Source organism: Cupressus sempervirens, chromosome 2, assembly GCF_028749045.1.
Source record: "Cupressus sempervirens isolate cs-2001-9-10 chromosome 2, ASM2874904v1, whole genome shotgun sequence".
In the NCBI taxonomy this organism is placed as follows: domain Eukaryota; kingdom Viridiplantae; phylum Streptophyta; class Pinopsida; order Cupressales; family Cupressaceae; genus Cupressus; species Cupressus sempervirens.
In genome coordinates, this window is record NC_143119.1 from 465,644,483 (window position 1) to 465,670,442 (window position 25,960).

General features: G+C 35.6%; 1 protein-coding gene across 8 annotated transcripts in view; it reads left to right on the plus strand.

The window, feature by feature from the left end:
• The first annotated feature begins 1,297 nt into the window (after positions 1 to 1,297).
• LOC149573062 (K+-H+ exchange-like protein) overlaps positions 1,298 to 25,960 on the plus strand; it is a 177,473-nt gene continuing 152,810 nt past the window's right edge. For 2 of the 8 annotated variants that reach the window (XM_089814236.1, XM_089814238.1), the window contains exons 1-3: positions 1,298 to 1,586; positions 2,526 to 2,590; positions 2,683 to 2,781. In XM_089814236.1, the coding sequence (XP_089670362.1) occupies positions 1,377 to 1,586; positions 2,526 to 2,590; positions 2,683 to 2,781 (374 nt within the window). In that variant the 5' untranslated portion in view covers positions 1,298 to 1,376. Of the gene's footprint in view, positions 1,749 to 2,525; positions 2,591 to 2,682; positions 2,782 to 25,960 lie in introns of all 8 variants that reach the window. The other 6 variants (XM_089814237.1, XM_089814234.1, XM_089814235.1 and 3 more) reach the window with 6 other exon arrangements.

A 25,960-nucleotide genomic window follows, 5' to 3' on the forward strand; every position in this document is an offset into this window, starting at 1 on the left:
GATTGGGCATCCTTTACCGACCACTTATGTAGACCCCCCAATAGAAGAGAAGGATATGGATGCATCACTGATCATTACTCTTTATTTTTTTTTGGATCAGATTCAAATTGGATTGTGGACAGAAAATGGAAGCCAAATCAAGAGTAGAAAAACCCCATCACAAAATGGTTCCAAATGTGCTTCACGTATTATATTCCTAAAAATTGATGATGCCCTTCTATATGCACTGTACTTGGGTATTTCAAGTTACCAAGGTTTTTTTTAAAAAAATGTTTGTGGATGGAGAACAATTGAATTATATCTTTAGAGCTCTTGGTGCAGCTCATAAAATCTCCATAGTAAACATATTGGAACAAAATTCTATATTTCAAAATCAATTGAGTGAGACAAAAACCCTTGTTACTTGTAAGGGGACTTTTATTGCTGGACTGTGAGAGGGATTTTTTCCTACCAAATCACAACAAAGATTGAAAATTCACAACAAAACATAGCTTTCAATCTTTGTTGTGTTTGATAGAAATATAAGTCATCCATAATAACCAATTTCTTTGAAATGCATTTATGTCCAAATCCAAAATTGAAGGTTTTAATCCAAATGCTTGAATGCAAGAACAAGAATTTAAAATAGGGAGTTTTCAGTAGACGAGAACCATACAAAACGAATACTGAAAGCTTTTGTCAAAGATTATGTGAAGTTAAAAGCACATTTAGTATCATTTTCAATAGAAAACATGGCTAAATAGACATGGATTTAGATGATGGCAGAATTACATCACTCATGTCTTTGCTCCATCTTCACCTTGTGCATTGTTTTCTAGGCCTTTCTTATTGGCGAGAAGGGTTTTGGGGCGGTGAGATTGCATCCAATAGGCAATGATATAGAATCCCTCTTGATCAGATTTGCTCGTTCTTCGAACCCCTCTCAATTGACACACTGACTTCACAACAGTAAGTGGGTTTTGATTCCACACAACTACTAGCAAACAATTTGGAAGTTGTGCCATCCTCTTCTGGCCGAAGGTTCCAAAACTTTGCACCATCAAGAGAAATGATTGAAAGTTTTCATCAACTTTTTTTTTTTTTTCAATTTAAAAATTAATAAAATTCCAGCTAAATTAGAATCAATTAATAAAGAAATTAGAATTTGTACATATAAAAATATTTTATAGATAAAAGAACTTGAAACTATTAGTCTTATATTGTTTAAGGTCCCAAAATTAATTGCATATAGCAATGGGGGAACGTGAGTGCCAAGGGACTAATAATAATAGCCAAAAGTAGGAGTAAAAGTGGTTACCCGAAGAAGGGTGGAGTCCAATTGAGAAATTATATTTATTTCCTCGCATTCTCTGTGCCATGTTGGTGGGCAGTTTGAGATGAAGAGTAGTCGGTTGATAGTATTTCCCGTGGAGGGCAGGAGATGGTCCTTCAATGCCAGTACTTGTACAGATAAGCATAAGCATCAAAGTTCTCTCACTTGGAAGCAACTCTGGAGACGCATTGCTTCCCCCGATCATGATGATCATGATCACTCGCTATCCCTCTCAGGGAAGGCGGAGCTCGTCACACATTTTGTCTCTGACAAGGTGCGTAATCTAGTATACTCTTTGGATTGCTTACACCGCGGATGCTCTAAAGGGCGTCTCGTACTTCAGACCGTTGGGCATTTTGCTGGGACCTTGAGAAACTGCATTTATCGTTGCAAAAATGATCATCTATTAGCTCCCAGAATATCTTTCCAGTGGCTAGTAAGGGCGCATATATTTGATGTTGACTCTTATTTGGATTTTTTCGTAATTACTAGCGCTTGGAAACTGTTCTGGTTTTATGAGGTGTCCACAATTGCCGAAGCATCATGTTGCTCTGTATTGTTTGGGGCTATCTAGAGTCTTGAGTGCTCAAGGCTTTAACATTAACGGTATTCATAAATACTGGTGCATTTGCTTCCTGTGCCTTGACTAATCCAAAATTTTCTTTTAACTTTTATTTTACAATAACATCCAATCCAGGTTTCACATAGTTTAAAACGGGGATTTTCCTGTAGTACACAACTAATGTATTATTAGTGGACACTTAGTATAAAATGTCCTTAGCAATAGAGTTTATAGGTGCTAAATGTGTGATTCCACAAACGAGTAATGCATTCAAACAACTGCTAATTTTGTTCATTTTTGCTGCGTATTTCATATCTGCATTTTCACTTGCCTTAGATCTTTGTGACATCTTGAGCATGACCTGGTCAGGTGCGTACATTCTAATTTGTAAGATAATCAAAACATAAATGGTGATCTTGTCTACGTCCAGAAGTTACGTGGGATCTTTCATCTGTTGCCTTATCAGGTTTCAAAGTTTGCAACTTTGCACCCATGCCTTGCTGGAACTTGTTTCCAGAATCAACATTTAAGTTACTGAAAAAAGAGTGTGCTCTGCGGAAAACTAGAGTTCCTAATTCATAGAGTAGAAATCGCTTTAGAAGAAATACGTACATGCTATATTGCTATTCATAGGGATTCTTTGCTTTGCAGATGCAGCAAAAGTGGGTCGCACTTGAGATGGCTCCGGTTGGTAGCATTCGACATAGGGTTTACAAGTAAGTTATTACAAATTTACCCTCTTTTTGAAATGACGAACCAGTTACGAGCCAGTTCATATATTTTTCATAAAATTTTATATTTTGTGCAGTATAGGACAGCGACTTCTCTTGCGCGTTAAGCCGTCTGAGATGTTCCTGAAGTCTATTCCTAAAGAAATGACCAAGGTGGAAATTGTTTTCCCTCAAAGGTTAGATATCTTTGTATTCCGAGTTTCTGTTTGATTCTTATTTTGGAAAGAGAAATATAATTTCCATATTATCTTTTCTAAATTTTCCTTTCTTGTTATGCCGACTTGCCAAGTGTTTCGTTTGTAACGGCTCTGTCTATCTGTGAAGCCCAATCCTTACTTACTGTGTGTAACCGATACTTTAAATATTACAAAACTATTCACTTCCAAGATGCTGCAATGGTAGATACAAAACTGATTATTCAGGATGTGAGAATAGTTAATATGTTAAGAGCTGCTGCATATTGTAAGAAAGTGATTTTATCTGAATAAGAGAGATACTCTCTGCTTGAGGAGTGGGCGTAGTCCAGTTTGTATCAACCACTATAAAATTTCTGTTTCTTCTTTGTGTGTTATTTTTCTGGTTATATGTGTTATTCTGATTTCTTATTTCAAAATTTTATAAAACCCAACAATTGGAATCAGAGCTGGGAGAGCTTGATTTGAGTTTTTGGAAATTGATGAAGATTTCTCGGAGCCATGGATGATCTGGACAAATGGAAAATTGAAATGTTTGTAGGTTAGAATTTTGGGTTATGGAAAATGCAGATGGAATCACAGCTGATGAAGTAGGATTTCTTGCCCACATTTCAAGGAAAAACCAAGGGCAAAGGATCTTTATCAGATGAAGATTGGGAGAAACTTGATCAGAAGGCAAGAGCAGGATTTCTCAGCTGCACTTTAAGGAAAACCAAGGGCAAAGTATCTTTATCAGATGAAGATTGGGAGAAACTTGATCAGAAGGCAAGAGCAACCATTTTTCTATCACTCTTAGGCAATGTGTTGTTCGATGTTTCAACAGAGAAGACAATAAAAGAGTTTTGGGATAACTTATCCTCACTGTATGAAATAGCATCCTCTTCAAACAAGGTCTTCATAATGAAAAAGTTATATAATCTGAAAATGAAAGAGGGAGTAGTTATGTCAAATCACCTCATTGAGTTCAACATGCTTATTACTCAATTGATTTCAGTCGGTATAACATTAGATGATGAAATAAAAGCTATTCTTTGTTATGTTCATTGCTGAATAGTTGGGAAGGGTTGGTAATGGCAATTAACACTTTTGTTGCTGCTAAAAGCAAGTCAAAACTTGATGAGGCTGCAGCTACACTTCTTAGCGAACACACGTGCAGGAGGAATCAAGAATCTTCCTCCATTGATGCACTCACAACTGTAAAGGTCGGAGTTGAGAAATAGGCAAACTTGACAACAATGGAAGGTCAAAATCTATAGACGATCAAAATCTAGAGTCCACAAAAAGGCAATATTGGAATTACAAGAAGGCCCAAGATAAAGTGATTAACGATGGAGTAAGCACTGCAGCTGTTAATGATGATGGTGTTTTGGTCCTCGCTGCTAGCAACACGAATGCTACTTTGTGGGTTCTTGATTCGAGTGCCTCATTCCATGCTACTTCATGTTAGAGTGCTTTCACAAACTATCAAGCAGGTATATTTGGTAAAGTTTATCTTGAAGATAACAAAGAATGTGACATTGTAAAGTTTTTCTTATATTATTTCTGCAAGTTTTAAAACTCAACATCATTCACATTTTCCACATTCTTGATCATCGATTGAAATATCCTGCAAGAGTAACAATGGGAGTATTGAGTCTATTGACAGCTATTCAGTGTTAGTTCTCAGGCAAACCAAACTCTTTCCGTTGTTCCAAATTCAAATTTTATATCACCCAATAATAACAGATCAAGATATGCACATCTTCATTGCTAGGGAAAACCTGCCTGACCTAAGTTGACAATGGGTTTTAAAGTCAAACGGTGCTCTCGATTTTGAACTTGCTTGTGATCAAACATTTTTGAATTCCCTCAAATTTGTTTCCATTATGAGATGGAGGTATTGGTGGCCCATATTACACAACCATAGAGAACAACTGGCAAAACTAAAATACCAAAAAGGGTTTGAGTAGTTTTCCAATCCTAGATCTGTGCTTCTCTACATCTGTTTTGGAGAGCATAAAAGGCCTTCTAGCATCCCAAAATTATTTTCTTTTTGCACCCTTCCCTTCTAAGATTTTTTAAAAAAAGTCCATGGCGAGATATTTGTAATTTGTAACTTCTTCAAGGATACTGCCATCAAAATAAAACTTATGCTGATTCTATTTTTTTGCTAGTGGAGAACACTATGACGTTAGTTTTGCTAATGTTAATCTGCATATCCACCATAGTACAAAAACACTGAAGAGTATGTAAATGTTCATGGAAACCATGAACAGATTTGGCAATCAAGAGATCATCTGCATAAAGGAGCAATCTTAATTAAAATTCTCCTAATCGAATACCCTCACTATTTTGCATGTTCAACTACTCTTCCACCTTGTCACTATGTAGACTGAAAAACATAGGCGATAGGGGACAGCATTGTTTGTCCCCAATACCACTCCTAAAACATTCTGAAATGCCAGCTGAAGTTCTAATTTTGACATACAACCCACAAACAGCTCTAAGGTGTATAGGAATCCTAAGTTCTTCCATTCTATTCCACAACTTGTTCCTAGGTACTGAGTCAAAAGCCTTTTTTAATCAACAAAGCAAGAAAGAGTCCATCCTTGTTATCCGAACCTTTTTTAATAACGTACCTCATTGTAATGCAATGAGCGATTGTCAAATGCTTAGGTCTAAAACCAGCTTGCCCTTTTGCCCGTTTATGCTTCTCTTCTGCCCACTTGTCGATTGTAGTTTTTAATCATGCTGCCAAAAAGTTTGGCAAACAAAAGATTGAACATTATCGTCTTGTAATTGGACGGGTTATTGACATTCCCACTTTTTAAAAAGAGGTATTGCTAAACTAGTTGTCCAATCCTTAGGGAAACCCTGTTGGATATCATTGAAAATCCTCGTAATATGTGGTGCAAGCACTTTCATGCCCCATTTGAGAAATTCTGTTTGAAACTCACCAAAATCTTTTGCTTTACCCCCACCCAACTTAATGCCCATATCGACCTCTTGTATAGTGAAATTTTCTGTCATATTGTTAACCAGCAGTGGGTCCCCCTCACAATCTAGCTTCTAAAGCTACCTAGCATAATCAAACCACTGTGCTTTTGTGATATTATTTTCTGCTTGTTTCTTTTTGGCTTGGAGTTCCTTCCAAAATAGCTTGGGGTTATTTTTACCAAGAAAAATTAATTCGGTAAAAAATTAATTCTCCCTCCCTTGTAATCAAATCATCAGCATTTATTATCTTTAGAATCAGTTTGTAAGCTTTTATGCTAAAGTTTTTTTTATTTGACTCTTAAATTTTTTCTATCCATTTTACACTTCTCATCAAACCAGGCATTGGCAAGGAAACAATTTGTTTCAGACTTTCTTTTCTTTCTTCTTTTTGCGCTTTGAGAGAGCCCCACGAATCATTTTATTAGTTAACTCATGACTATTGATAATGTGCAGATGCATTATCTTTTCTATATAAAGCTTTTCAAGTGTAACCCTGAAAGTATTGCTATTTTTTTAGTCAAAAGAATTCTGCTCTGTGTAAGTGGTTGTTGACAACACTCCCTTTTCACCACATGCTGCTCCTTTTCTGTCCAGAAAAAGTTAACATGCATAGGTTTGGGATCTGACTTCAAATCCCATACGTGTTCCCCAATTCGTCATGTAAATTATGCCAACAAATTGCATACTCAACCACTCTTGCCCCATTGTAAGTGTTGCATGTGAAAAAACCCAACTTTGACCACTTGGCTAAACCATTGCAAATTGTTAGATCAGAATTACCACATGAAGTAAGTAATTCTTCACCAAAATGGTCGCAGCCCTTAACATCCTCTAAGACTCCTTTGCACCGAGGTTTGCTCTCCTGCTAGCTTGTTGATGCTGGAGCATCCTAGGTGTAAGGGATTTTTGTCTTTGTCTTTTCAATAAGGGTTGTTTCAGTGTAGAATTGCTATTTGTGTAAGCTTACTATTTTATTAAGTTGGTCATATGAGCTCAAAATGTTCTAATTGCACAGGTGGAAGTAGTTGATTTTCATTGCCATATCATATATATTGGTGAAGTTATTGCAGATTTCTATTGTGAATTTTTGGTATAAAAACTTTGAGCTCAGTTTTGAAGGCCTTAGAGGCTTTGAAACGAGGTCAAGCCTTGATTGATGGATGCTTGTGCGATTAATCATCACATGACATGTAGAATAGGACTTGCCATTTCCGAAAAGGGGTTATAATAGTCTATTAGGTTAACGTTTTGTAAGTTATGGTCTCTGGAAGTTGGGCTACTCGAAAATACATAAAATATAATTTGTAATTGTTTTGAGCCGATTTTAGGTTATATAATAATATAATTTTAGAGTTGGTCGGCCTTAAAGGTTAGGGCTGATGTCTAGAACCTTCCTGGGCGGTGGAAAATTGCCTGTATAAGGAAAGCTTGTAGGTTGTTTAGAGCAATTTAGAGTGGTGGTTCGCAACTCTATCTTGCTGAATATTGTAAGGAAGGGACCCATGTGGCTTTGCATATTGTAATTCTGAAATTTGTAATTCCATACTTTTGGAGATGATAAGAAACCCTATTTTTGTTCATGCAAATTGCTATCGTTTCTCTATTTTTGTTGTGTTTATGGTATTAAGGGGAGCACCCCTATCAAGTGGTCTTCCTGAGTGTGTAGACAGATTGTTGACTATGAGGTAGTTTGCACCAGGACCGTGCTTTGAGTTGAGTGTGTAGATAGATTATCGATTGTGAGACAATTTACACTCATCTTGTGGTTTAGGGTTTTAGTGATAAGCGTGAAAATGCCTTTACAAAGGGAACGTGGCGGAAGAGCCGGAGCTATGTCACCTGAGGTTAGAGCCCTCCAGATTCAAACACAAGCATTTGAAGAACATATTCACAAAGGGATGAATTTCGTTGAAAGAGATGAAAGTGAGGATGAAAGAGGAGGAAACGTTGTGCAGGAAGGAGAAGACGAAGTTATGAGCCAATAGGAAGAAAGACTTTTTAATGCACTTTTGAAGATTGGGAAAAGACCTAAGATTGATGTTCCCACCTTTTTAGGAAATCTTAACCCAGAGGAATTGATCGACTAGATCAATGAATTAGAAGAATATTTTGCCTGTGAAGATATTGAGGACCCTGATAGGGTCAAGTTTGTGAAGGCCAGACTGAAGGGTCATGCAAAGATTTGGTGGTAGGAGATCCAATTGGAGCATAATAGAAGAGGAAAAGAGAAAATTACGAGATGAGATCGAATGATGGATAAGTTGTAGCGACAATTCATTCCCGTGGATTATGAGCTTGATCTGCTGAAGAAAATGCAAGGGTTGAAGCAAGGGAGAAGATGTGTTCAAGAGTATACTGAAGAGTTTTACAGAGTCTTGATTAGAACAGGTCGTGCAGAAGTTGACAAGGAGAAAATCACCCATTATCTTAACAAGTTGAGGCCAAGTATTCAGGAGGAGTTGAGTTTGGTCAGAATGAACAATATTGAGGAGGCATACCAATTTTCCCTAAGAGTAGAGGAAAAGATGAACAAGAAGTTTGAGAGAAGACAAAGTGGAAGAGATCGTGGTGGAAGATCTGGTGGACAGTCTTATGGAGGCCAAAACTGGATCAAAGAAGGATGATGCCAATAGTAGCAGTTAGTTTTAGAGATGAAACAATTTTAATCGTTTTCATGATCAAAATAATAGGGAATCAAAGAGGAAGAGGACAAGGATTAGGAAGAGGAGGCTTTCGTGGAACATGTTTTCATTGCGGAGGAGGCATAAAGCATTTGAATGTCCTCACTTCCAAGGAAGGACAGAAGGCTAGGCAAGAGTTGTACATGTGGATGCTTATGCCAAATCATCACATCTTGAAGACACTGAAAGAGGAGAAGTCCTAGTTAATAGAAGTGTCCTGCTTAGTGGTGAGAATGAACCTGAATAAAGGAGGAGCATGTTTCACACCAGGTGCAAGTGTGAGGATAAGTGTTGTGATGTGATTATTGATGGTGTAAGGATTGATAATTTGGTGTCAGAGGATATGGTCACAAAGTTAAAAAGCTCAAGAGACAGAAACACCCACACCCATATTGTATTGCCTGGGTGAAGGATGACCACAAGGTCATGGTCAATGAATGGTGCCTAGAGAGATTCAAGATTGGAAGCTACCATGATGAGGTACTATGTGATATCATACCTATGGATGCATGTTATATGTTGCTGGGTAGGGTACTGTACATGATGGTTGTGCGAATACCTATTCCTTGACAAAGGATGGAGTGAGGCATAAGCTAAAGCTATTGGAGGACATAGAAGAAAAAGGTATGTAATACAGAATAAGTTCTGTTGATGGAAGAAAGTTCCTAGAGGGTATGAGGCATGAGCATATGTGTTTTGCTATAATTCCAAAAGATGGTAAAGAAGTAAAAAGGGTACCTGCAAAAGTTGTAGATTTGCTGGATGAGTTTACACATTGCATTCGATAATGTGCCTGATGGATTATCACAATTAAGGAAGATCCATCATCAGATGAACTTGATTCCAGGGGCCAGTTTGCCAAATAAGGCAGTACACAAAATGACACCAACATAAAGTGAAGAGTTGAATAGACATGTATAAGAGTTGTTGTAGAAGTGGTTGATTTGGGAGAGTTTGAGTCCATGTGTTGTACCAACAATGTTAGCACCAAAGAAGAATGGAGAATGGAGGATGTGTATGAATTCTAGGGCTATCAACAAAATCACAATCAAGTACAGATCTCCGTTGCTGCAGATGGATGATATAATGGATTGCTTGAGTGGAGCTGTGTATTTCACAAAGATAGATTTGAAGAGTGGATATCATTAGATTCGGATTAGAGAAGGAGATGAATGAAAGACTTCCTTCAAGACAAAGGAAGGATTGTATGAGTGGTTAGTCATGCCATTTGGGCTGACCAATGCATCGAGCACTTTCATGCGCCTCATGAATGAGGTACTTAAAAGAATTTCTGAAGTTTGTCATTGTTTACTTAAATGTGGAGGAGCATATAATGCATGTTTGTAGGGTGTTTGAGAAGTTGAGAAAAGAGAAATCATTGATTAATTTGAAAAGGTCAGTTTTGATTATATTTGGGGTTTGTAGTTTCAATAGAAGGTCTAAAAATGAACCTAGAGAAACTTAAGGCTATCCTTGAATGACCTACTCCAAGGAGTGCTATTGACGCAAGATCTCTTCATAGATTGGCTAGTTATTAGATAAAGTTTATCAAGAGTTTTAATAGTATTTGTTTACCTTTGATTGAAACAATGAGAGGGGATAGAAAAGAGTTTAAGTAGATTACATGAGTAGATAAGAGTTTTAATTTGTTGAAACAAAAAGTTACAGAACAACCTGTTTTAACAGTTCTTGATTTTGTTAAGGCGTTTTAAGTAGACTTTAATGCTAGTGGTATTGCAGTAGGAGCTAGCCAAGAAGTAGACCTGTTGCTTAATTTAGTGAGAAGTTAAATGATGCCAAAAGGAAATATTTTGTTTGTAATCAGGAATTTTATACTATAGTTAAACATCGAAGAAGTGGAGACACTACTTCTTAAGGAATTTGTTTTATATATTGATCATCAAGCTTTGCAATATTTGAATAGTCAAAGAAAGTTGAATTAGAGGTATTTGAAGTGGGTTGAGTTTTTGTAGAATTATGCATTTGTTTTGAAACACAAGAGTAGGAAGTCTAACAAGGTTGCAGATGCTCTTAACATGAGACAACTTTTGCTAGTGGAGATGCAAATTGAGGTGGTTTGGTTCAAGGAACTCAAGAGTTTGTATCTAGAGGATCCTAATTTTGGTGAAGCTTGGAAAGATTGTATAGATTTGTTACACTTGACAGGACAAAGTGGTTGAATTTCATCATACTGGATGGAATGTTGTTAAGAGGAAATCAATTCTCTATTCCAAGGAGTTCACTGAGAGAAAATCTCATCAAGGAGAAGCATAGTGGAGGATAGGCCAAACATTTTGGTAGAGATAAAAATGTTGCTTTGGTTACATAAAATTATTATTGGCCACCGTTGTTGCAAGATGTCAAGAAGTTTGTATAGTATGTCAGATGGCGAAAGGAGCGAAGTAAAATACAGGGTTGTATCAATCATTACGTGTACCAGAGAAGCTGTGGAAGGATGTTCGCATGGATTTTGTTCTTGGTTTACCAAAGACTCAGCAAGGGCATGACTCAATTTTTGTGGTGGTTGACAGGATTTCAAAGATGACACATTTTATTCCCTGCAAAAAGACTAGTGATGTTGTTCACGTGGAAGACTTGTTTTTCAAAGAAGTGGTGAGTCTACATGGTCTACCAAAGAGCATAGTTTCAAATCGAGACACTAAGTTTGTTGGTTATTTCTGGTGCACATTGTGGAAGAAGTTGATGACAGATTTAAAGTACAACTCATCACATCATTCACATGCTGATAGACAGACAGAGGTGGTGAATAAGATGTTTGGTTGGAGATAAGCCAAAAGGATAGGATTTGCTTTTACCACAGGCAAAATCTGCATATAATAATTTTGTCAACATGAGCACTAGTAAGTCACCATTTTAGATTGTATATGGAAGCAGTCCCAAAAATGCTTATGAATTGAGGAAGTTGGATAAAGGAGAGATAAGTAGTGTTGAAGCTGAGGATTTCGTAGAACATTTGAAGGACATCCATGGGGAGGTGAGGATGCACATCACAAAGATGAATACATAGTACAAGGTTAAGGCAAATCATAAGAGGCATAAGGAATTTCACACTGGAGATGGAGTCATAGTTTATTTGAGGAAGGAGTGATTTCCAGTCAATACATATAATAAGTTAAAAATGAAGAAGTTTGGACCATGCAAGATATTGAAGAAACATGATTTCGGAAATGCCTATGAACGAGATTTGCCCTTTGAGCTGGATATTTCACTAGTATTTAACATTTTAGATCTGATAGAGTATCATGAAGGAGGTGTTGAAGATGAGGTCATAGTAGCACAATGGAGTATGTTAGCAACTACTTTAGCTGCAAAGGAGATTGAGGATATATTGGACAATTGTGTGGTAGAAATACAAAGAACAAAACATATGAAGAATATCTTGTTAAATGGAAAGGAAGACCCATAGAAGATTCATCATGGTTGACAAGGGAGGAGGTTAACCATCTCGGTTTTCCTCTAAACACTTGAGACATGATAGGGTCACTTCTCAAATTACCTCGGGTGTCTGATGCGGGAGCATCCTGGGTGTAAGGGTCATTTTGTATCACCCAAAAATATATCTATCTCTGTCTTTTCAATAAGGGCCATTTCAATGCAGAGTTGCCATATGTGGAAGCTTTGTATTTTAGTAAGTTGGTCATATGAGTGCAAAATATTCTAATTGCACAAGCGAAGGTTGCCAATTAAGTTTCACTGCCATATCATATGTATTGGTGAAGTTATTGCAGATTTTCGGTATGAATTTTTTGATGTCTAATGCGGGAGCATCCTGGGTGTAAGGGTCATTTTGCATCACCCAAAAATATTTTTATCTCTGTCTTTTCAATAAGGGCCATTTCAATGCAGAGTTGCCATTTGTGGAAGCTTAGTATTTTAGTAAGTTGGTCATATGAGCGCAAAATATTCTAATTGCACAGGCGAAGGTTGCCAATTGAGTTTCATTGCCATATCATATGTATTAGTGAAGTTATTGCAGATTTTTAGTATGGATTTTTTGGTGTAAAAACTTTGAGCTCAGTTTTGAAGGCTTTAGAGGCTCTTAAACGAGGTCAAACTTCAGCTTATGAATGCTTGTGTGATTAACCTTTGAAGAAAAGGAGCTGCCGCTTTTGAAAAGGGATCATAATAGCCAATTGAGTCAACGGTTTGTAAGATGTCTCCAAAAGTTGGGCTACCCAAAAATCCAGAAATTATAAATTGTAATTATTTTGAGCCCATTGTTTGTAATAAAATAATATAATTCTAGGTTTGGTCGGCCTCAAAGGTTAGGGCTAATGTCTAGAACCTTCTCAGGCGATAGAAAACTGCCTATATAAGGAAGACCCGTAGGTTGTTTAGGGCATTTTAGAGTGTTTTCGCAGCTCTGTCTTGCTAAATATTGTAAGGAAGGTGCCCATGTGGCTTTGCATATTATTATTCTGAAATTTGTATTTCCATACTTTTGAAGATAATAAGAAGCCCATATTTTGTTCATGCAAATTGCTATCATTTCTCTATTTATGTTATGTGTTTGTAGTATTAAGGGGAGCACCCTTCAACACTCATTCACTTGCTATCCTAGCATTAAAATCTCCAACAAGGAGAACATCACCTTGCTGTGAGAACACAAAAACTTCCTTTTTCAATGTTGCAAAAGGTTTTTTTTTGTCTAATCCACACTTTCTATGCATTTTAGACACTTTAGGAGAAAAGTAACATTCTTCAATCTTGATAAGATTATTGTTTTCTGAGATCTTGAACCATATAAATTGTTTATTGATGTTGTCTTTTACCAACTGAATGATACGCCCTACCTTTTCTCTTATGAGAACCACTATACCCTGCGACCTCTATCGTTACTGCATCATTTGACACTGCCAACTTCAAATATTCCTCAAACAAGGGAGTATTACATCCTTCGTGCTCGTGTGTCTCTATGAGGCAAATAATGTCTCTACCTTACGCAATAGGCCCTAACCTAGGCTCACGTCTCGAAGGATAATTTTTGCAGTTCCAACAAACTAAACTTTAGAAAACCTGGGTAGAGCTTGATTGCTATTTGTTTTGGCATAAAAGACTCAAAATTGAGTCTCCATCCCCATGTGATTGTGTTAACTTTGATGCATATGGGGTAGTCTTTTGAACCTTTGGAAGTAATATATATTGGTGGCTTGAGTGTTGGAGTGATTCTAAATCAAAGTTTTCACACGTCCTTTCATGAGAGTATGTGCACCCACATGGGTTGCACTTGGATTTGTAAGAGGGAATCAATTTTTAAAAGAAGTTTGAGGGTTTAGGGTTTGGGAATACCATACGGATTCATCTCACTGGTTTGGGAAAGAGGCATGAAACTTCTGTGGGCAGGCTTATTTAATTTTGGAGGTTCTTTTTTGTGTTATTATTTTTGTTATTTTGGTTTGTGCTTTCTTGGGATTAGTTTTGAGTGCTTTGTTTAAAGGAAAGATAGGAAGGATAATCTAAATCAGAATTTGAAGGTATAGAGGAGCAAGGCAGGCTTTCATCTAATATGCTTATTTCCTTGCATTTTTGAGAATAAGGTAGCATTGTTATCACATTCAAATATGATGGATTGAATTGTTAATTGCTGTAGACTTGTAGCTTCCTATGTGTGGCTTGTGTTGTATATGATCGCAAGTGAAATAATTCTTGTTTACATAAATCTAGGCCAATCAAATAAATGCAAACAATAGTGTAGATTAACTAGAGCTGGGACTGATTGTTGCCACACAAAAAAAATTCACAGAAATAAAATAATGGGAATTTAAGATGCTAGCATAGGTATGGGTACATGGGTACATCCATTCTTTTTTTTTGGAGGGGGGTTGGGTACATCATCTATACAAAAATATATAAAGATTATATATATGTATGTATGGATAGTTGAAAAACTCGCCAAGGTCTGAAAATAAAATTCAAGAAAAATCCAGCGAGTTCTCGACAAAAACTCGAGAACTTAAAAAATCGCTTGAATATTATTGAAAATGCATTTTTTTTGCAAATCTCAATGAGAAGATGCATTGAATGAGTTAATGATTGAGAACACAAAAGAAGCAAGCTTAGTCTAGATAGATTTAAACACAGCGGGCACGGATTTGCATTCTTTTAAGGAATATTGAGGGCTGGAAACAAGTACATCCATTCTTTTTTTTCTGGAGGGGGGTCGGGTACATCTATAAAAAAAATATAAAGATATATATGTATGTATGTATGTATGTATGTATGTATGTATGGATAGTTGGAAAACTCGCCAAGGCCTGAACATAAAATTTGGGAAAAACTCGACCAGTTCTTGACAAAAATTCGGGAACTTCAAAAATTGCTTGAATATAATTAGAAATGCATTTTTCCGCAAATCTCAATGAGAAGATGCATCAAATGAGTCAATAATTGAGAACACAAAAGAAGCAAGCTTAGTCTAGATATATTTATACATAAAGTGGGTACAAAATTGCATTCTTGTGAGAAATGCTAAGGGCTGGAAACAAAATAGTAAATAATTTGTGTAAAATTAAAAGTAAATACATCAGTACAATTACATCTTCCTCCTTCCCAACTCTAGTAAAAACTAAGTGAGAGGTTGAACTAGGTCTAGTCCACGAAGTCTACACTAGCATGACTATGCCTCCTTGCTTGGTTTGTTTGACTTGGTTTGTGGCTTGACCTCCACCCTGGATGTAGCTCTGCCTCTAGCTTTTCCCGACACTAGCATTTACTACTCATTTAATTCAATTTAAGCTAGTGTGAAACCAAATCCACCCCCTCCTCCATTGGCTGCCTTTCCAGATCATTTATGTCTTCCTCATCGAAAACCACTTCAAGTCCTCTTCTAGTTTGCAAGTGTTGGGAAGACTATTTTCCCCCTCTCAACAAACAAGTTAAGAAATGAGAAATGAAATTAATTTGGGCTATTTTTTGCCTTTAAGTGCTATTATAAAATTACGACTCAATGTTCAACAAAACTCACCAAGTTTTGGGACTCAACGAGATTTCGCTAAAAATTGGTGAATTTTGGGTGCTAGTAGAAGTCATAAAAACTCACGAGGCCAGAAAACTTAGCCAATATTTGCAACATAGAGAGTACTCTGCTAGTTGCACATCTATGTATGTATAAATATGCTACCATAAAAAGTAGACTTTAAGTGCTATTATAAAACTACGACTCAATTTTTAACAAAAACTCGTCGAGTTTTTGGACTCAACAAGTTTTTTTGGTCCTAGTAGAAGTCTTAAAAACTCACTAGGCCAGAAAACTCAACGAATTTTTGCAACTCGGAGAGTACTTTGCTAGTTGCACATATATGTATGTTATATATGCAACTTAAAAAGTAGAAACAAATCTTAAATCTAGAATACCACATACCATGCATAAGTTAATAAAACATATGACGTAAGATGTCACTAGCGATTCTCCCCAATGCACATATCTTGTTAATTAGCCGATAGGCTTTCCTTTTGGAGTTCACTCCAACCGGAATTTGTCTCACGCTAACAAATGGTTGTCGGTAAACTGTTTCTCGATTGTGGTTTCTGGGATGATCCTCACAAAATATTGTTGGATGTCAGAATTGCATACGTCTGTGTTTAAGGCTTCCACAATGAGCAGCTTCTAGGTCACGGGGGTTTCAGAAGAGTTTACAAGGGCGTTTTTCCAACAAGCGGGCTTGAAGTTGTAGTGAAATGCATCACAAAGGAGTCCACGGAAGGAATGAAGGAATTCATTTCAGAGATCTTGAGCGTGGGTCGGCTCCAGCATAGAAACCTTGTTCAATTGCGAGGCTGGTGAAGGAAAAAGAAGCAATTGTTCATTGTTTACGACTGATTTGTCCCAGACCCTAATGGGAAGGGAGAAGTACTCTCTTGGGATCGAAGATACGCAATCCTGAAGGGCATTGCAACGGGGCTTTTATATCTTCATGAGCAATGGGATCGTAGGGTTGTTCACAGAGATGTGAAATCCAACAACATGTTCAATTCAGAACTCAATGCAAAGTTGGGAGATTTTGGGATTGCTCGTTTGTACGATCACACGCAAAATCCTTAGACGACTCGGGTCGTTGGGACCGTTGGGTACATTGCTTCGAAAGTCACAAATACGGGGAAAGTTACTCCGAGCTCCGATGTATTCAATCTTGGGGTGAGGTTGGATGTGGTAGGAAGCCTATAGATAAATGTCCAGTGATAATGAACAGATTCTTTTGATGGATTGGGTGAGGGATTTGTATAACAATAGAAAAATCTTGGGAGCGGCTGATCCAAATTTTGATGGCATCTATAATGTGGAAGAAACGGAACGAGTGCTGAAATTGGGGTTGTTTTGCCTTCATCTTGTACTTGAGAAAAGGCCTGACATTAGAATAGTCTCACACAATATTGTTGGATGTCAGAATCGCATGTCTGTGTTTACTAGATCACATCATTTGTTGCTGTCTTCCTCTGCACGCTATTTTGCTGCTCCTCTCCCACGTTATTTCTAGTCAGCATCACACTTATGGTGCAAGCACTCGAGCATGAAGAATTTAATTTCCAACTGAAAATATCATTCGACAGAGACAAGATTGTCTTGAGAGAATATCTAATCAACCTGATTGGTTTGTTCATATTACCATCGACCTGGAGTATTAATTGAGACCATTTTAAAGGCTGAATTTTGGCATAGTGTTATGCTAACTACTCATATTTGTTTTAATGTCTTATGAACAATTGAGTTGATGAAGCCTAGGACTGCTGTAATTCTATGCAATGCAAAGATAGACATGTTCAAGACATCGATGAGGTTGGCAGTAATTTCAGTAAATAATACAAATTTTGAAGCACATAGACATATATGGATTCTCTAATATAAACTTAGTTAATGTTAGCATCTTTTAATGTTGATTCACACTGAATTTTGAACATTTTAATTGTACAATTAGAAAAAAATATTATTATTTTTCTAATAAATCCATGGCTAATAAAATTGGGTGTGAAGTAGCTTTGGTCTAGTACCAACTTCAAGACCATTATTTTTTCGACCGTAATTGAGTGAAGTAACATCGTGAAGGATTGTCCACTTTTAGTCACTTTATCTTTTACTAAAACTGGATTCAATTACATGTCATTTGGTTAAACAAAGTCTTTTTCTATTGGAATGATGAGAGATTCACTATTAGGTTAGTAAAAAAATTAATGGTCATCTTGTCTTAGATATTTATTTGTGTTTAATATGCAATCTTATCATTTTAGGAAATGATCGGTTATATTTCAGTCTTTGTGAGATAAATGGGCTAGTGAGGTGGATGCCTATCTTTGTTTACATCTACACCTCTATTCAAAGTAGTAGGGATCATAATGTCCACATCCTATATCAACAAAAAATAATTAATTAGATTTGTCTCCATCTTTCAAGAGTCTATTTCAATAATAAGCATACAATATAGTTTGGGTTTATAACAATTAACCTTGAGGTTGTAGACAATCAATATCTTGGTGAAATGGACAATTTTAGGTGTAAAAGAATGTATACACCTTTCTTCTATGAACATTGGTCTAGAAATCACAATTCCTCTTATGACCCAAATCAACAATTTCAAGAAGTCACATTGTTGGTGATATAAACCTTTATTAAAGAGCATTATATACAAGAGGAAAACCTTTTCTTTTAATTGTGTTTCCTATCTTTAAGGTAAAAGTAATACAATTTTATCATTTTGCAGTATTCTATTAAGTTGTGTATGCCTTGTTGCATGTGCATCACACGGTGGAATGTTTCTTGGATTTGATCGAATATCATTTCCATATAATGGAGTGGTTTGCATCATAAATCTCTTTAGAAAAAAAAAAAATCAGATTGTTCGACGTTCCTTAAAAAAAAATATTGCATGATAAAATGAAATCAGGAGGTTATACATTGACATATTTGTGATAGAAACTTGTATGTGGATGCAACATATACAAACTTCAAGGCTATTAGAAATACATCAGTGCCAATGGTTCATTATGCTTTTATTTTATAATTATTAGTATTTCTTTTAATAGAATAAATGATAGCCTTTTAACTCTTGAAATCTACTGTGGATGGGCTTAGTTTTTTATGTTTTGCAAACTTATATGATCAATTTTGGTATGCAATTTAAATTGTCTATCCTAGTGTCTTTTTTAGTTTTAATTGGCAGCTAATGTTAGTACTATTAGTTATTGTTCTATAGCTAATATTTTTGTATAAATATTTTAATCGGTGTATATTTAGTTGTTATAACTAAATTATTTGTACAAATGTTCTAATTGTTGTGTACTATTGAACCAATAAAGCTGCACAATTCTTCTAATTATTATTATTTTCTCATCTACTAGATAGACGAATAGGCCAATATTGACACACTTGATAATAGTATAGTGTCATTTTGATTGTTGAAATGCGATGGATAGACTATTCAACATGCAAAGGAATATTGAACATGAGTCCTTTCCTTATCATTTAAATTTTTGCTATACTTGATCTAGAACTTATCATTTGACATTTATCTCTTCTCTTTATCATTACTAATAATAAATCATAAAGTGATAAAAATTGTTGATGAAATGTAATATAGACATTATCAATGACAATAATTATTTACAAACTATCCATCTAATAATAACAGAATAATAATGTCTTGGTTGAGAAAATCTCAAAACAACACTTTTGTCTTGTTTGACTATTATGATTAGCAAGAAAACTTCACAACAAACACTTAAAGATATGAGCACCTTGAGCATAGATTGGCCTAAGAGTTTCTATCCAATAATAACATAATCATAATGGGCGAACATTGGAAGCTCAAAAAGTTTTAGTCCTTTTTATATCTAAGATTTATAAACTTGAAAATTTGGTTGACAATACTTTTGTTGTAAATTTATATTATGATTTTTCCACTTTCTTAAGGATACAAAACCTACTTGTGTCATGTTGGAGTCCTCTGTGTCCCCACTTTTGAGGTTGTCACTATCTTTCCTTTTTAATGTCCTTGTATGCATAAATTTGAATACGAGAATCATTTAGCAACTTTTAGAAGAAAAAAAACTAGCTCACAAAATAATGATGGAACTTATATAAAATAATAAGTAGAGGGATACAAATTAATGTACTATTCATATGTAATATTAATGTACAAATTAATCTACCATTTTCCTTTTTTGTATGGGTTTTTGTTGGCTGGTCATGAATATGACTCAAATTATGTGTGTATTTAAATGCAAAACAAACTGTTTCAACAATTGTACATTTCAAACCAATTCTTCAATTGGAATGTAGTACATTAAATAAAATATTAATGTTGTTCAATTCTTGAATAAGTAAATTGTACATTACCAAATTGAAATCCTTCTTTTGTTTTACGTCTCTTTAATTTTGCTTTAAAAAGAAAAACCTATCGGCGTACCTCTTGCACCTCTTTCTGGTGCAAGTGCTAGTTTTATATAATTTGCATCTGATTCAAGATTTGGAGCATTCTAAGATGTTACTTTTATGGTAATCATAGATCCTAGGAATCATAGGTACTACATTATATGCCACAACATTATTATAATGTTGGGCCTACTAGCATATTCAGATTCTTCATCACTTGAGTGTCCTTTGTGGATATTAATATAGAAAATCCTTTTGCATGTTGTTGAAATACTGCTCATATAGGTAGGTGGTGGGAGAGGACGACTCTCTACTTGCTTGGTGTTGCATTTTTGATTGATTAACTCTTGAAGTTATTAAGCACCACATAGAGATATTTTAGGATGACTATTGGGCAAACACTAACTAAGACAAATAAGGTGATCTGTGTGGTATTTTTGTCACTATGCTACCTACCTTGAGCAGTTTCATTTTTTAAGTGTCCTCAAGTATTTTGGATTATCTTAGGGGGTGACCCTAGAGTTTTATATCTACACTTTGTGCAAGGTAGATGATGACGAGAAGAAGGATCCATTAATAGCTGCAGCCATAACAGTATATTAATATAGAAAATCCTTTTGAATGTTGTTGAAATACTACTCATATAGGTAGGTGGTGGGAGAGGACAACTCTCTACTTGCTTGGTGTTGCATTTTCGATTGATTAAATCTTGAAGTTATTAAGCACCATATAGAGATATTTTAGGATGACTATTGGGCAAACACTAACAAAGACAAATAAGGTGATCTCCATGGTATTGTTGTCACAATGCTACCTACCTTGAGCGGATTCATTTTTAAAGTGTCCTCAAGTATTTTGGATTATCTTAGTGGGTGACCCTAGAGTTTTATATCTATAAGAGACATCAATTGCCTACACTTTGTGCAAGGTAGATGATGATGATGAGAAGGATCCATTAATAGCTGCAGCCATAACAGTATATGATGCAAGGTTTGCTGTTGCATATTGCAAGTATTAGTAGAGGATGTAACCCCTACCCTTGTATTCATTGGGTGGAAGGTTGGAGGGAGCAATAGAGAACACTTTAGTCACCATAAGTGGTGAGGAGGAAAGCACAATAGATGCACCCCTAACCTACATGACAAAAAAGTCTCTTTTTGTTATGATACATCTTTAAGAAGCTTAAGGAGGTAATAAGGTAATGCCTTGTACCTATTTTATGGTAAAACGGTGGCTTAAATTAACACTTCTTTAAGATCAAATTTGGACTCATGCATATCCCCTCAGTTTGTACCTAAAAATGTTAATCCAGGATTGTAGACTGATGAAAGGTATGGTAAGTGTCTGCTAAAGGAATGAAGATAGAAAGCCAAGTGTGGATGAATGCCGCTTTGAAAAGAAACCTACAACAAAGAAAACAATTCTAGAGATAGGAATAAAATAATACAACTACTAAAATAAATTAGAACTAATAAAATCAAACTTATTATAATCTCAATTATAAATTAAAGGTATCTTAATAAAAATAAAATGCATAGAAAAATATCATTGAGCTTTTCAAGGAGTGGGTTCTTGCTCTTGGTTTGCATAGCGGAACAAATGAAAGCTTTTGTATACAATAACGATCATGCAAATGCTAATCTTCATTAAGCAAAGAAGTAATGCAAAAGTTTATTACCCCTTTTCCTTTCACGTAGCTCATACTTATATTATAACAGGGGTGCAAGCTTTTTCCTATTTTCATGCCACTTTGCTATTATTTTGTGGCTCACATTTGACTTTTCTATTTGTTGGAAATAGCTTCCCTATAATTTAGGATCTTATTTAGCTCAGTTACGAAAAAATAGAAAATTGTTTTTGACTTGAAGTTATTGTCTTTTATTGAATTTAAACTATATATTAAATTTGTTGCAACAAAATAACTAAAATATGTTACAGAAAACTAATGTTCTGGTACAAAGTTATTTGCTGGAAAATACACCTGTGGGTGACACGAAGTCCATGAAATTTGATAAGTGACTGAAAGTCTGCTGTTGCCAGGAAGTTTGGCTGGTGATTGGTCATCTCTAACAGGCGACAAGATGTCCAAAAATTGACAGAAATTCTGAAGTTTCCTCGCATAAACATGCTGCAAGATGTAATTTCCAAGATTTAATATCACAATGCTTATTAGTAAACAGGATCAATAATTATTTTCCATATTTTATCTAAAAACTATATTAAATCACTTATATTTAATCATATGCAACATAAAATGGTAGAATGGTAGGATATGGAATGGGAATAGAATGCAAGAATGGGTATGAAGGTACATTAAAGAGGCTAAATATGATATAAAATAGAACATAATTGCCTCTCATCATTCCGCCCAACTTAACTTATTGCACGTGCTTGTGCAATCAATATGATTGAGAGGTCTTTAATTTGAATTGGTTGCCTTTTTGGATTTATAACTTTGAGCTTTGTTTCCACGCCGAACCATTTTAGCTCATCTATAAACACAAAGCCCTTTCTTTTCTTTACATGGCAGTCTTTCTTGCTTTCTTATTTCAATTTTCTATTTCCAATATTGATACCTCCAATTCTTATTATTCTTTTTCTTTTCATTTTCATAGCATCATGGCTCATATGGTGATTCACAAGCTTATTTGAGATGGGTGGAATGGTAGGCAATATTATGATTAAGCAATGTGAAAATAATGGATAGTATGATGGGGTGATTAAGAATAATAAATGAAAAGATATAGAATAGGATGAAACACCTCCCCCCAACTTCAAAGGTTGACCATCCACGAGAAACAAGGAGAGGCTAGGTATAGGTGTTGCATAGTGATCAATTTAATAAGTAATATTAATAAAGTTAAGAGATAAAGAATGACAAATAAAATGGACTGTTTACCAACTTGCATGTCTGGGTAGGTCAAAGTGGACAAATAGGACATCTCAGAAATATAAACAATGAATCTGCAAGAAGGAACCAAAGAGTGCACCAAGAATTCCAGCACCAAGAATATCTCTAGTTGACTTAAAGCACTAAAGAGTAACCCATCAAGAGGACCCAAATTTTTTGACAAATGTTACAACTTCATTAGCCATTGTCACCTGACTGAAGCATTATAGATCTCTCTGAAGGGAGCTGAACCCACTTTTCATAACACCTCAATTGAAGGTGTAGCACGTACCGTAGGTGATCAATTGAGTAACAGGAGATGCTAGACACTGAGAGAGGGAAAGAGCCATGGAAGTAGCTGAGTGTCCCTGAAATATAGCTAGAACAAACCAATTATTGCATTTTTCTTTTCTTTTCTTTTTTTCATTTTTTTTTTCAATTTTTGAAAAACAACAAGTGACTGTTGGCAAGCCAGTTTTTTTTCTTGATGGAGGCCACCACATAGACGATTTAGGAACCCGATATGGGCCCACTCACGCCTGAAACCTCTTTGGCTTAGAGCCAAGAACTGAGGGGCATTCACGTTGTCAAAATCACCCGGGGCATGATCCCGACCTCATCCCTTATGATATCTCGGAGCCTTGCACTCAGAAAGACTTGATCCCTAGTAGGCTCTTTGTGAGCCATTCAACTTCATCAGTAGACCAAGGGTCCATTGACAACAAGCCAGTTTTCAATCACTCACCGCTTAATGACGTAAAAATATTTTTTGCTGTTAAGAATTTATTTTGCAGCTAATATCTATCAGAATCTGGTTTTCAGATATTAACTGGCCAACAACACTCGAAGGTTTTCATAGTTGGATCTTTTATTTTTTATTTTTTCAGTTTTTTATTTCACTTTTGAATAACTGCATATAATGACCATATAAATTAAAACTCATCATGTAGATGATAGGAATAATGCCATCAATCATAGAGTTACATTAAATTCACTGATAAAGTTGGTTGCTTGTAGAACTTGAAATGATGACCAATAGAAAGAAATATACTTCCCCAAGAGTGACCAATCAATCCCCATAGCATGCGTGCCATAGGAATGTTGGATCCTAGTGAATTCATGTCACCTTATCGAAAAGCTAGTTGTAGAAATCTAGACAAGATGCTCAATCATTTTGTTGACACAATTACTGATAGAGAAGGAAATATCATGCAAGTGTTGGCATAACTGATTAGTTAACAGATTAATGATGCTAATTGATAGAGTAAGTTGATGAAAAATAATGTTGATGATGATACGGTAAAGAATGGAATACGATGATAAGACAATCAATTATAATGTTATCATTGATGTCAAACTATTTGGTGTGTTGTTTTGACTCTTTACCACCTATTCATGAGAAGAAAGGGTGAGTTACAAAATGATTTTTAGTGTTGTAATCATACAAAGATGCTAAGTATGAGTATAGAAGCTAATTCTATGATAGCACCTATTTGTGTAAAGCTTTGAGAAAGTTATGGAGACAAGAATCTTGCCGGGTAATAGTTAAGACAAATAATGATGAACAATTGAATGATTTGATTGTTTATTAATATCTATAAATGAATTAGTTGTTTTGATTGTTGAATATGATTCATGAGGATTTTAAGTTGATATGGTTAGGGTAGCATATAATGAGTACAGGGAAAGTTGATTCGATCAGTTGAAAGTGATCCAAACAGGAAAAATTTAATAGGTAAACTGGAGAAAGGATAGGTCTTGCTGGTGAACTAGGAAAATAAATCTATTGGTACAAAGGAATGATAGGTAAACATGAAAATAGTAAAGGCTTATCGGAATCAATGGAGTCTTACCGAAGGATGAAGAACAGTTGGCAAAGACTTAAGGTGTGATCATAAAGTTTGAATTATTATTGGAAAGTAGGAATTGTATTGATAACCTTCCAGGCTAATACATGATTTAAAGAAAGAGGTAAAGGCACAAGGATCAAGGTAATACGCTTGAGGAAGATGCTTCAAGAAGTTTCTACAAGGTCAAAATAGCTTATGGAAAAGATTGAATAAAAGGACGACATGGTCAGAGGAAAAGAAATATGAGTGGTTAGATTTGTTATGGTTAATTAGGATCAATGGATTTAGGTTTAGGGTTTGTGATTGAAGAGTTTTGACTTAAGGAGCAAGGAGACAAAGAAGTTTGTTATCATGGTTGAATATTGTGGTGAACTAAGGTTGGAGAAGGTTGCAATCACTAAGGAAGACACATAGTTAAGTAAGATTAGAACAAGATCAAGCATGGTATGTTGATGGGTTGAGGAGCTTTATTAGACCTGATTAAGCAGAGATAGTGCCAACTACAGGCCATTTCATATCTGTTACTCTCTAACCATTGTAGCAAAAAATCCCTTAATCGAGAGGCCCTAATAGGTCTTTGTAAAATCCTCTAACTAGGTGACATTCTCAAAAGAGTGTTTAAAATCCTCTAACAAGGTTACTCCTAATAGGGTATAAGACTTGAACAAGTCTCTAGGGAAATCCCTTAATCGAGTAGCACCTAAGAGTATTGTTGTAAACTTTAATTGAGCAGGCTCCTAGCAAAGTGTATTCTAGAAGAGTACAAAATTTGTGAGCATCATTCTCACACCATGGTTTTCACCTTAATCGGGTTTCCACAAGATATTTTTGGTGTTAATACTTGTGTGAATGTTTTCATATGTTGCATGTTAGCTTAAGGTTTTCATTACTGATAGTGATGATAATAGGTTAAAGAAGTTTTAAAGGTTAATCTTTTTGGTAAAGTTTGTTGGGCTTGTAAATTTATGTTGGGTCGGTGATTACTGATTCACCCCCCTCTCTCAATAAGCATTCCTATGCCTACAATTCGTATTAGAGCATTGGTTCCTTGATTTAAGGAGGCTTAAACAACAAAGGGAAAAGATCTCAAGATGTATTGGAAGTAGGCACTCAAATTCAATAAGAACATTGATGACTTTGACAGATGGGTAAGTAGGATGAAGCTGCACCTTTTAGGACTTTCAGATACATTTGATGGATATCTTGCTACAAAGTATGTACCATCTACTGGAACCCTATTGCTGATGACAAGAGAGAAACATTGGTTCATAACTTAGTAATGATAGAAATAGCAAGTGCTTTGAACAATTCAAAATATGTTGACATCATGGGGCGTGGGATAAATTGTTGAAAGTGCATGGGGGTGATGAACATATATTGA